Here is a 13133-nt window from a genome sequence, read left to right as displayed (position 1 = left end):
CATAAGCTGGGTGAGGGGCACACGGAGAGGGAGAGAGAATCTCAAGCCGACTCCGCACTGAGCATGGAGCCTGACCTGGGGCTCGATCCCATGACCATGACCTGAGCTGAAACCAAGAGTCAGATGCTTAACCGACTGAGCGACCCAGGTGCCCTTGTTCATTAAATATTTAAATTAACATTATATCCAGGACAAAGGTTGGCAAACTTTTCTATGTGTGGGGAGGGGAACAAAGAGCCCAGTTAGGAGGCTCGGCAACCATCCAGGTGAGGTGAGAGATGGTGCATGACGGGCCCAGGGTAGAGCCGAGGAGCTGGGGAGAAGAGGTCGGATTCTCGAGGTAGTTGGCAAGCAGAGCCCACAGGGTGCGCCGATGGGCGAGCACGAGAGTGGGGTCAGGGATGACTCCGAGGTCTGGCCTGAGCACCTGGAAGGATAGAGCTGCCATTATTGAGATGGAAAAGCTGTGGGAGGAACAGACCTAGGGAGAAAATCCGGAGCTCAGTTTGGGGAGAGGACCTTGAAGATCTCTGGGGAGAGGGCTAAGGAGCTGCTGGAAAGGACCCTGGAGATTAGGGGAGAGAGAGATCCAGGCAGGAGCCTGAAACAGGAATAATCAGTTCAGGACTGGTCCTGAAGGCTCATGAGATCCACGGGGTTTCCTGGGCAGTGGACGCAGAAAAGGAGAGAAGCGGCACCCGATCCCGGAGCTGTGGCTCAAGACCCAGCCCCAGGCTTCCCTGGACACATGCTGAACTCACAACTGGTGCCTTGCTTCCTGCTCTGGACAGGACAGGATTCGCTGGAACTTGCCCAAAAGCCCACATCTGACGCTTCTTACCTCTCTCCTCTACCTGCCCTCTCCCCCACTAGAATCCCCTCCACTCCATCCCAACAGAGCCAAAGCCACCCCACTCATCCTTTAGCCTGTGGAGCTGGGGCCCTGTTTCCATCACCCTTATCATCCAGAAGTGCTGGTCCTCATTCAGAGTCCGACTGAACTGTCACTGCCAGCCCCTCACAGACTTCTTTGAACTTGAAACTAGATGTGATCAAGCCCTTGGGCACTATTTGGAGTTCTCTCTCTCCCTCCACCACCCCTTGGCAGATCTTATAGCCTGGTCAGACCCAAGTCTTCTCCATGGTCCCAGCAAGCCGGCAGGGTAAATAGAATTGCCCCCATCTTACAGATGAGAAAAGTGAGGTCCAGAGGGGAAATTATTTGTCCAGATTAGCAGAGGCAGGACAGGAATATAGTTGCCTCTTTTTTTTGTTGGTTTTGTTTTTTTTAATATTTTATTTATTCATGAGAGACACACAGAGAGAGAGAGGCAGAGACGCAGGCAGAGGGAGAAGCAGGCTCCCTGCAGGGAGCCAGACGTGAGACTCGATCCCAGGATCCCTGGATCATACCCTGGGCCGAACGAAGGTAGATGCTCAACTGCTGAGCCACCCAGGTGTCCCATGGCTGCCTGACTCTTAAGATGCACGCACTACCTCTGCTTCCAGGTGATGAATATGCTCCAGGGAGTACGTACCACGTGCTAAGCACTGGAAGGCCATCCAAGGGGGTGATGTTCAACGATGTTGACCTGTGGAGTTGAGCCTCTCTGCTCAACTGGAGGTGAAGGGGCTCCTGAGTTCACTGTAGTGACTCTTCTGACCTGACCAGCACCATGTGAGGGAGCCCGGGAATCGCTGATTGTGCAAATGTCCCTCTCTTGGCAAGACTTTATTCAGATAATTTTTTAAATGTGTGTTTTGGACCGGATTTGGGCTACAGAGAGAATTGCGATCAGAGATCAGGAAATAAAAATTAGATGACAAAAGGTTGCTCCCTGTATCTTACCAGACTGGGACAGGTGATCCAGGGAGGGGGTGGAGGCCGGGCCGTGAGGCCAGAGGGGACAAATCAGAAGCCCTGCCTTCTCTGTGTGATTGGCAACCGGAGCCCCCAAGAGAGCTTAGAAACCAATCGGTCATTTTGCTCCATGTGGTGGTTTGTTCGACAAGCATTTATTATGTGCCTCCTGCCTGCAAAAATACACGGAGGATTCAGCCCTTCTTCCTGACTTCATCTGGCCCTTCCCTGTGGTGCCCTCTCCTCTCTCCAGCATCCTAAACTTCTCACTGCCTCCTTTCTCCAAAAGGCTCCATTCTCTGGTCTTGGTTTGCTGAACTGAATCAGTGAGCTCTGGTCTGGGAAGTGGGAGGAGCACTTGAGGACTTGGAGGAGTCACTTTTCATTCTCTAGGACTCTGTTCCCTTGATTGAAATCCCAGGGGTTATCAGAAGGCCAAGCTTCGCGCCCCTGGCTTCGCAGCCTGTGAGCGGGGAGCTGGACCCAGGGCCCCCTGGCACCAGCCAGCCCATCTCCATCCACGCCCACGGAAGACATGACTAGCTGATCAGGTCATTCTAACTGCTGAGTCCCTGGAGCCTCGGAATCTTTCCACAGGGCACCTGCCAGCCATCACCAATCAAACCTGAGTTGGCAGTTGAGATTAAACGGACTTTTCATTCCTGGCTGAGCCCTGGGTGGGGTGAAGAGATAGACCAGAAAGGCTCCTGAAGAGAGAGTCCAGGTGATGGACCTGCGGCCTGGTAGCCGGGACCATGGGGGAGGCGGTGGTTCATGGGGGTGGCCCGAGAGGGGCACAAAGGCACGACTGCTGTGTCATTCTGGCCACATCAGCCCCTCTTTATGGGTGAGACGCGCCCAGGCTGGGGTGCCCTGGGCAGCTGTGGACACAGCGCAGAGGGGAAGAGCTGGGGCAAGGTCACTGACTCCAAGCCAGGCATCGTGCTAGTCTTTGTCACAGATGATTTCTCTTAATCCTCATTGTCCACTCCGCCGGCGAGCTACGATTAGCTCAGCCTTAAAGATGGTCACACTGATGCTTGTCTCTGTCACTGCGGCTGGGCTGTGACCAGGGCGGCGGGGGGCGGGGGGGCGGGTAGTGGTGCAGGGACAGGCCGGCTGAGCTGTGACTTCTTCAGGGCATCATGAGGTCTCCAGCCATGCCGGTGCTCAGCCTTGGTTGTGAGGGGAGGTCACCAGGGCAGAGGAAGCCCCCGGCCTGGCAGCCAAAGGAATTTATTTCACCCCAACGCCTCCCATTCCAAGAGAGTGGAAAGCCTGTCTGTCCTGATTACAGCTGACAGCTTGCCTCGGCAGGTCTTTGATAGAAACACTCCCGTTACGTAAGGGGGTTACATAAGTCATCTTGTGATGTCATGTGTCCACAAAGTGCTGGCCCAGCCCTGTGCCTCTGCGGTGGCATTCGTGGGTTTGCGTTGAGGTGGTCAGACTTAACTCTCCAGGGCCGGGAGGGACACATCTGGGTCTCTGGGTTACCAATGCCCCCAGGAGGTAGTTAGGGCCAGCCCGTTGGTTAAGAGGGTCTTTAGGGAGCGGTATCATACGATGGTCACCACCAAGTGTCTGGACCTGGCTGCCCGCATCCCATTCCTGGCACTGCCATTTACTGACCGGAGGACCTTGGGCCAATTTTCTCATCCATTGAACAAGTGGCTTAGTACATATTACATACGTTGATCGAGTGGTGAGTGCAGGCCAGGGCTGAGCTCTGAGCTCTCTGCTACTGTGACCAGGTGGCCAGCTGCAGGACAGAGCTGCCATCGTAGTCCTGCTTCTACCTGGCTCTTGGGTGAATCGGCTCCCCAGTCTGGGCCTCGTTTACTTCACGTCTAAAGCGAGAAGATGGCCCATCTTTTGGAACAGAACTCTCTACAGAGGTGTGGAAAGGTAAAGTTTCCTTTCAAAGTTATTTTTGGTGATTGCAGATGTTACGTTCTAAAAACCGCACTAATAGACACACTCAAACGAGTTAGAGCTCGCAAGCCAACACACTAGGCTGGCGACTGGTGTGGTAAGCTGGGCAGTTACTGGGTAACACCTCAGGGGACTAGATAATGAAGCTTCTTGGGTGGATGGTTTTCACTGGATGATGATCTGAGCTTGTATGGTAGATTTAAAAAGTGATCATTTTAGCTGTTTATGTCTTTAAGTCGAGATTTCTCTTCCTTCCTTCCTTCCTTCCTTCCTTCCTTCTTCCTTCTTCCTTCCTTCTTCCTTTCTTTCTTTCTTTCTTTCTTTCTTTCTTTCTTTCTTTCTTTCTTTCTTGATTTTATTTATTCATGAGAGACAGAGAGAGAGAGAGAGAGAGGCAGAGACACAGGCAGAGGGAGAAGCAGGCTCCATGCAGGGAGCCCGACGTGGGACTCGATCCCAGGTCTCCAGGATCATGCCCTGGGCCAAAGGCAGCGCTAAACTGCTGAGCCACCCAGGGATCCCTAAGTTGAGATTTCTATAGGTTCTGGAACCAAAGCAAAAAATGGCTGGTGGCAGACCGTAATCTGTAGCCCCTGATTTCAAAGTTGTAGGTCATCTTCAGCATCTTCCTCATCTGAATCTGCTGTTTGCAAAATCAGCGGGAAGTATGCATTTGCCTGCGTAAAATAGAGCTGACCTCCTGGCCTGTCGCGGTCACTGTTTTATGTATTGGGCACCCATACGAGGCTGTTTAACGGGCTTCTCTGCATAAACGCAGTTTGAAAGCCCACTGCCCCAGATGACATACCGTGTCCCTTCTGGCTGGGTTGGTGCATGTCATTGTCGACTGTCCCCTCTCACTTTTGGGCACAATCAGCGGCTGTGTTGGCTAAATTCTAGAAGTGGGTTACATCAGATGACAACCAGAGATTCTGGATGGGTGGCCCCTGGTAGTTTGTGTGGGAAACCCAGGAAAGTTAGGGTGTTCCTCTCAGTGGTGTGAGACAGGCACTCATGACAGCAGAGGACCAGGAAGGACTCTCAAGGGCAAGCCAGCACCACTCACTTGCCTTTAACAGATACTTGGGTGTCCCTCTCTGGGGCAGGGAGATGCCTCAGAGTCCCAAAGGAGCACAGAGGATTTGTTGTCAAGTGCAGCCACAGCGGTCACAAGGGTCCTTGAGTAAGTCCTGCTCTGTGCCAAGGCCATTCTAGTCCATGGAGATACAGCGATGAATGAGAGCGGTTGTGCCCTGTTCTCATGGAGCTCACCCCGGTGGAGGTGGGTGGGGCAAATGGTAAACAAACAAACAAATGCAGGAAGCAGTTGTTTCCAGTCCGCAGGATAAATTCTATTCAGTGGAATGGGCAAAATATTCAATTCATGAAACATAGTGAGAAACTACTCTGTGCAGGGCCCGTTTGGGGGTCAGATTACCAGAGGCTTTCTGTGTTAAGCCAAGGAGGATCGACTTCATTTTGAATCTATACACACAGGGATGGCAGAGGGTGTCTTTGGCAATGCTGGAAGTTGGTGGAAGGCTTCTTGGAGGAGGGGATGTTTGAGCTGGGCCTTGAAGAATGCCAAGAGGACAGTGCTGGCTAAGTAGTGCTGAGCTGGGTGGCTTGTCTTTGGGCGTGTTACCAAATGTACACAGGGAAAAGTGTCCCACCCCATCCCGATGCAGGGCCACATGAGAGAAGTGCTGTGAAAGGAAGTCTCCCTAGAATAAGGCAGAGTCAGTATTATGGACGTCTTCCATCTGTCCGTATGACCTACCAGAGAAACCCAGAAGAGCTTCCCCAGCCTGGGTCGCAGGCCTCCGGAGGCCCAGGTGTGGCCAGGTCACGGTAGGGCCACGGATCTGGACCTCAGGCCGCAGTTCTTCACGGCTGCCTTCTTTCCCCTCGACTGATGTCAAAGAGCTGCAGCTTCTGTACTCCTGAAGCAGGTGTCAAGAGTCACAGTCTGACAGAGGACAGAAGAGACGAACCCAGGACTTTCATATAAAATCTGGCTTTCGATGCCGTCAAACCCGACAGCCCAGGACTTAATCAGTGCCTGGTCCCCGGTAGGCGCTCAGGGAAGCAGTGCGCGGTGGGACTGACACGGGCTGTGCACGCAGCTTCAAGTTCAGTTCTGCCACTTGCTGGCTGCGAGGCCTTGGGAAAGCAGCTCCGCCTCCCATTCCTGCTGAGTAAATGGCAACGGTAAATGACGCATTGAGCTGTCATGGAGTCAGGTGGGATCGTCCACGTGTAATCATTGATTGCAGCTCTTGGCACTTATGAGATGCCCCCGAAGTATCCGCTTCCTTCCAACTCTTCGTCCCTTCCATCCTTCCCTCCTCTCTCCCTCCGTCCCTCCCTCCTTCCTCAGCAAGTGGGAAGAACACATGGGTAGAACAGCCCATACTGAGAGCTATGGAATGATTTTTTTTAAGCTATGGACTTGGACCCCACAGAGCTCCCCGACCTTGGGGGTTGGCTATTGTGTGAGCAGCGAGGGGATGACGTCACCAGCAGGAAAGGCCAGGTAGGCTGCAGCACAGGAGCTGACACAGAGAATGCAGGAGGCCACGGTGGGAACGGGCTGGGATGGGGCCAGTGCCCCGGCAGAGGATGACACAGAACGTGGTTAAGCGGGCCAGCGCTGGGTTATGGAGGAATCGGAACACTGGCCGAGCTGTGCACCCTAGTCCCCAAGCAGCGAGCAGCAGGGAGCCCAACCTGGTGACCTTGCGCAGCCCTGTGTAAGGGCTGGTTTGGAGCAAAAAGGATGTTTCCTGCCCCTACCAGTCAGGCTGGGCTAGGTTCTGCTGCGGAGATAACCCCCAAACCTCAGGGGCTGAAAGCCACAGCAATTTAGCTGTCACACTGCTGCAGAGAGGAGTCGCTGTCCAGGGGCCTGTGATAGCCGATGGTCCGGGATGCTCCAGCCCAAGGACAACTCCGTGTCAGCCTGTGCTTCCCCAGCACCCCCAACGAGGAATACCGCACCAGATCCTAAATGCTTAGACTGAGTTACAGCTTGTGGGTGTAAGGGCCCTCTCCTCCAAAGCCTTCGTTCCGCCTGTAGGGACCCTCAGGCCACAGAGGGAGGTGGCTTGAGACCAGGCCACTGTGTGCAGGCAGCAGCTGCCTATTGGCCAGCAGGAGGAGCTGGGACCATCCTCCTGGGTGAGTCCCCTGGGCCTGCCCAGCTCCTGCTCCCATGACCTCAGAGGGGAGTCCTTGGGATTTTAGATGGTGGCATGGAGGTGTGGTTGGGGTACAGGCCACCAACTGTTCAGCTGACCGGCGGACAGGAGAAGACGGTGGCACAGGAGGGTGGGAGGGAAGGGAATGGACGAGGAAGGGAAGGACAGGGAAGAGGAGGCCGAGCATCAGGAGGAAGGCAGGACGTGCTGGCACGGAGGCCGCGCCCATCAGCATTCCCCAGGCAGCCCCCCTCCGCCCTCCGCTGGCCTCACCTTCCCTCCGGCCAGTCAGTGGGCAGGGCCAGCGGCCGGCTCGGGGCTCCCTTGCTCACTCAGAGCGGCCCGCTTGCGGCCCCGCCGGCGTTGGCACGGTGACAGTAGCCAAGTGTGCAAACTTGTGCCATTGTCCCCAGGCCAGGGGGAGCCATGGAGACTGGCTAATATGACACAGGAAAATGTTTGCTGATGGCAATTCTATGGGCTTTGTCCACCTCTTTCTCCATCATGACGACTCGATTTAAGTCCCTAACTGTTTGACTACAAATGCAAGGGGACCGTGCAACGCCAGCCTTTTGTCCGGCCGCGCTGAATGGGCAATTCAGGCTTTGTGCAGCTCAATTGAGGAAGCAAACATAAAGACAAGATTCCTGAGAGCTCCGGCTCCCTTCCCATGGATATCCCAGCACCTCGTTAGAGAGTCCCTCCTCGGCTACCTTGCCCGGACACCAGCGTGCTTGCTGCCTGCCCTCCCAGACTGGCCAGTGCCCGGTGCCTCGGGTGGGGGCCAGGGACAGGGAGAGAGGGGCAGACTGAGACCGGGACAGAGAGGGGGAGAGAGAGGGAGAGACATTCAACACTCAAGGACAGAGGGGAAAGCAGCCCGCCCTGGCTTACCCCGTCCGATTGTCTGTCTGCACTGGAGCATGGCAGCTGTAGGCCTGGAGTCTTTGGGGGAGGTATGCAAACCCCACTCTTCTGGGCTCAGCCCCTCCTCACTCCTGGACTTTTTAAACACACACACACACACACACACACACACACACACACACGCACGCACACACACGCACACACACTGCCCCCTCAAGAAACCAGGGAACCGAGGTCAAGGGGAGGAGGGGCTGAAGGGTAGAAATTTACCGGGAAATGATTGCATTTGGGAGCTGTCTTTTTTGTGACGGTCCCCATGGTGACAATTTGTGACGGCAAAGAATGTGGGAACGGGGCGCTGCCGCCTGATTGGGATGCTTTGTATCTGGAGAGGCGCTCCTGATTGGCCTGAGGGGCCCCCCAGCTCCGGGGACTCGTCCTCCATCCAGCCCACTCGAGGGCTGCACGACCGCTTCCAGCCGGACGCACGGAGCTCGCCGGCCACGCCGGGCCTGGCCCAGGTCTGCGGCGGGGAACCTGCCAGGCCACATCGGCGGCGGGGCCCGGGGCCGGCCTGCACCCCCGGTCAGTGTGGAGGTCGGGCGGCACCAGCCAGCTGGGTGGGGGCGTGGGGCGGGCTGGGGCCCGGGGGAGGGGCGAGGTGCCTCGGGTGGTGGCCCAGGAGGCATGAAATCGCTGCAGATGCTTCTACGGGGGAGTCCCGCTGCCCGCAGTCTGAGATCAGCCCGCCAGGCAGGCCGAGGCTTGAGTGCCAGACAGGGGTCCTGCCTGTCCTGCGTGAGCGCTGGGGGTGGAGCGTGGGGACCGGCGAGGGGGGGGGTGATAGCAGGGCTGGGGGCAGGGGTGGGAGGAGGAGGGCACCGCCAGGGAGAGAGGGGGCTTGGCCTTGCTTGAAAGTGGAGTGGTCGCCCCGGCTCAGAAAATAAAAACCTTGCTGGCAAGTGGTGCACGTTGGCAGCGTGGTGTGTGGGAGCCACGGTGGGCTGGGCCCGCGGAGCCTTGCGCTCGGGCCCCAGCAATGCCACTTGTAGCTGGGCCGCTTTGGGCAAGTCGCCCAGCCTCTCTGAACATGGGCTGCAAGTCAAGGGCAACGGACTCAGGCCGACTGCTGCTTGCCTGTGCCCTCGCAGATGCTGAGGAAACCCTCAGCGGCCTGAACCGGTGGCCTGCCACCCAGGACTCCGTTTCGGGATCGAGGGCTCCCGGGGCCGGAGCCACTGTTTGCAGCCCCGCAGCCCGTGGGGAGGGCTGGGTGCGGGTGCTCGCAGGGACCGCCAACGACCTGCGTGTCCCCGCCCCCAGGTCAGCTCTGTGCCCTTCCCCGGAGCTGCCAGCCACCAGCAGAGCCCACCCTCTTCATGGAAAGCCCCATGCAGTGGTCCCCTGGTGATGGCATCCGACAGTGACGTGAAGATGCTGCTGAACTTTGTGAACCTGGCGTCCAGCGACATCAAGGCAGCCCTGGACAAGTCTGCGCCCTGCCGCCGCTCAGTGGATCACCGCAAGTACCTACAGAAGCAGCTTAAACGCTTCTCCCAGAAGTACTCCCGGCTTCCTCGGGGCCTCCCCGGCAGAGGGGCCGAGCCTCACCTGAAAAGGGGAGCCGAGGACCGGCCCGGGAGGCTGCCCCTCGGTTCTGGCCACGATTCCAGTCCTGGTGAGGGTGGGGGCTGCAAGGAGAAAGCTCTGGGGAACCCCTACAGGGAGGAATGTCTCTCTAAGGAGCAGACCCTACAGAGGCAGAACCCAGAAGCTGCCAGGCCTGGCCAGGTGCCCATGAGGAAAAGACAGCTGCCTGCTTCCTTCTGGGAAGAGCCTCGGCCCACCCACAGCTACCCCCTGGGGCTGGAGGGGGGGCTGGGCCCCAGGGAGGGACCTCCCTATGAGAGTAAGAAACACTGCAAGGGCTTGGAGCCCTTGGATCCTGAGACGGCCCCGGTGCCCACATCCCCAAGGGCACCGGCTGAAAAGGAGCCACTCAAGATGTCTGGGGTCTCCCTGGTGGGCCGAGTCAATGCCTGGAGCTGCTGCCCCTTCCAGTACCATGGACAGCCCGTCTATGCAGGTCCTCCAGGGGCCTTGCCTCAGAGCCCGGTCCCCGGCCTGGGCCTGTGGAGGAAAAGCCCCGCTTCCCCCGGGGAGCTGGCCCACTTCTGCAAGCACGTGGATGGGCCCGGGCAGAAAGTGTACAGACCCGTGGTTCTGAAGCCCATCCCGACCAAGCCCGCTGTGCCCCCGCCCATCTTCAATGTCTTCGGCTACCTCTAGCCTGGCTGGCAGGGCCTCGGCTCCCACCTCTGGCCCACGGGGGTGTTGGGGAGCCCCCCGGGAGCGCTCCATGTGCAGAGCCAGCTGAGCAGTGGTGTGGTCTCTCGGGACCCTTTCCTTTGTGTTTGGGTGGGAGGGGGAGGACGCGGCTGGGGCAGCCTCTGCAGCCTTGGGAGCTGTGGGGCTGGGCTCTGCTGGCCTCTCTCCGACCAGACCAGAGTCCCACTGTCCTTGCGTGGGTCTTGGGCAGTGGGGCTTTGCACACATCTGTTCATCTGCCACCCACTGTGTAAGCCACTATCTCAGTTCTGTTCTTTCTGGGTTTTTTGGTAAATATTAAGAAAGTTAAAAGAATAAAGACATTTCTTTTGCAGTTTCCACATCTTGGATGTCATGAAGTTGGATAGTCCCCGGGCTAAGAAATGCTGGCTGGGCCCAGGCAGAGGGCAGCTGAGGGAGGCAGCTGGCTGTGGGGGAGGCCAGGGATGGCCCTGAGACCTTTGTGGTGTCAGAGAATGGGCACTGCAGGCCAGGGGAGGATGCTTGGCTTGCCCGTGTCCGAGAGCAGAGGGTGGCGGAGGCCTGAACGTCCCGAAGGTACCAAGTGCTCTCGAGACTAGGGAGGATGGTTACCAGGGGAGGCGGAGCTGTAGTCTCAACGGGATGTGGTACAGACCCTTCCTCTTGGGGCCTCCTTGTCCCACCTGCAGCATGAGGGGCAGGACGAGAGTGGTCCCCCTCTCTGTGCCTTCCACTCTGATTATGGCCTCAGAGAAGAGGCCAGGCCTAGGCAGTCATGCCCAACCCTGGTCAGAGGGAAAATCAAGACAAATTGGAGCTTGACCCCTTGTGGACAAACAAGAAAAAAAATCTCTAAGTCAGATTCCTGGCTAACCTGCTGATAGCTCTCTTCTTGGGCCTGGTGCAGTGCCTGGCTCACACCGGTGTTCCATCAGTGAGTGATGAGGGCCTCTGTCTGTGACAATGCACAGAGGGGCTGCAGGTGGCAGGGAGTCACCCTGGGGTTTGCCCAGATGCTGCCCAGCAGGCACAGCCATTGGAAAGGTGTGAGCCTCTACACCGGCCTGAGATTTGCTCTGCTTTGTGCAGATGTGGCTCCATGGATGGGAGCACACAGACCTGCCAGGGGTGCCGAGCTGCTTGGATCATCCAAGCCCGGTTCTCCCCTGGCTGGGGACTACAGGGCCCAACTTAGCAGCATAATGTTGGGAAGTTAATCTCCCTCTGTGACTTGGTGTCCCCGTCGGTACAGTGGAGGACTAGGTGAGCAACTGCAAACAGATGTGCCTACCAGTTCTGCGCCCAAGTCAAATACCTTCAACTAATTGCAGGCTGTCTCCTTCCGGGGACAGACATGGCCTCAGAATCCTTCCTAACACAAGGTTCCATGGCTGGTGATTGTTTAAGGGTCCTCCCCCTGCCCCCCACCTGTTTTTACTCTAGGATTCCTGCAGATTGGAGCATCTGCATGCGAGGGCAGGTTGCTCACTAGGAAGCCGGTGGATTTCTGGCAGTTTCTGTCTGATGGTCTTGGAGGACTTGAGAGCCATGGAAGCCAGGTGGCATGGGCAGTGTTGTTCAGAGTAATTATCTAGCACACAGGACCCTCCCCATCAGGCTGCTCTGGTCTGCTCTGCATGTACCTCCTCTTCCCCTGCACATCATGAAGGCCCCTCCAGATCCATTCCACTGAGGCCCAGCCCCTCCACCCTGTACAGGAGGGTGTTAAAAGCTCCAAGCAAGGCGTTGCCACCTACCAGCTGTGTGACCTTGGGCAAGTTACTTAAACCTCTCTGTACCAAAATTTCCCCATCAGAAAAATGTGGTCGAAAATAGACCTTCACAGGTGGTTGTGGGGATGATGTGTGCACCTGGCACTCTGAGGGCTACACACCTGACAGAGCCGCACCGACCAAAAGTCGCCTCTCCTAGTTATCTGGCCACCTAACTGTACTCCCTGGAGGAGCCGAGCTCTGGGAGGCATGTTTTCTCAGAGGGCTGCCCAAGTGCACCATGCCTGGGTCCCTTCACCCCCTCCTCCTGGGCTCCTTTCCCAGGGGACACCTAGTGATGCATGAATTCAAATGCATCAGGGAGGCTTCATCCGGAAGCGGAAATCTTTACTAAGAAGCAGCTGGACAGAAGCACAGGGCAGCATGACTCCCCAGGAAGAAGCAAGTTGGGGAAAAACACATCTAGGAAAGCTGTGATTTGGGGTACCTGGGTGGCTCAGCAGTTCAGCGTCTGCCTTTGGCTCAGGGTGTGATCCTGGTTCCAGGGATAGAGTCCCACGCAGGCTCCCAGCAGGGAGCCTATTTCTCCCTCTGCCTATGTCTCTGCATCACTCTCTGTGTCTCTCATGAATAAAATCTTAAAAAAAAAAAAGCTGTGGTTAAAAAGAATAAAAAAAAGCAGCTACAGTAGTAGCTGCAGATGACTCTGACCCAAAAATGAGTCAGGCAGGCTCAAAGGGTAACACAAAGTAACCCATCTCCTAGCCTCAGATCTCCAGCACTGTGCTCTTGCTGGTGAAATGGAACCACCTCCAGGATTTTGAGTGTTTGGTGATGCTGTTGAGACTACCCGGAGGCCAAAGTTTGGGGGTGGGGGGAAGGGGTTTCTGCAGAGGGTCACGACTGTGAAGCCCTGTGGGGAGCGGTGGTGGTCCAGAAATGCAACCACCAGCACAGCCTGAGCACTGACCAATCAGAACCGACCTTGAAGAGCAGCTTGCCCCCTCCCTTCCAGGCCAGGCATTAACCCTTCAGCTTCTGGGTTGTGGGGAGGTGGGGGGGCCCTGGACCTGAGAAGGCCAAGGGTGGGAAAGATGCTTGAGGAGGAGGGGCCTTGACCAGTGCCTGTGACCTACAGTGTGGACCAGCATCAGTATTCTGAGAACCCAGCGCGATGCTGGTGCATCCCAGCCCCGGGTACCCCACATCCTACATTCAGTGGTGCTA

At 56.8% G+C, this 13133-nt stretch overlaps 1 protein-coding gene across 1 annotated transcript; it reads left to right on the top strand.

Moving 5' to 3' along the window:
* The first annotated feature begins 3373 nt into the window (after positions 1-3373).
* FAM181A (family with sequence similarity 181 member A) lies at positions 3374-10402 on the top strand. The gene is made up of 2 exons (XM_055304311.1): positions 3374-3769; positions 9187-10402. Exons 1-2 carry the CDS (start codon positions 3725-3727, stop codon positions 10150-10152), a joined length of 1011 nt encoding a protein of 336 aa, XP_055160286.1. The 5' UTR covers positions 3374-3724; the 3' UTR covers positions 10153-10402.
* The last annotated feature ends 2731 nt before the right edge of the window (positions 10403-13133 follow it).

Source organism: Nyctereutes procyonoides, unplaced genomic scaffold (assembly GCF_905146905.1).
Source record: "Nyctereutes procyonoides isolate TBG_1078 unplaced genomic scaffold, NYPRO_anot_genome, whole genome shotgun sequence".
Taxonomy (NCBI): domain Eukaryota; kingdom Metazoa; phylum Chordata; class Mammalia; order Carnivora; family Canidae; genus Nyctereutes; species Nyctereutes procyonoides.
The sequence above is the reverse complement of the archived record's forward strand: the minus strand, read 5'-3'. Positions and strand labels throughout refer to the sequence as shown.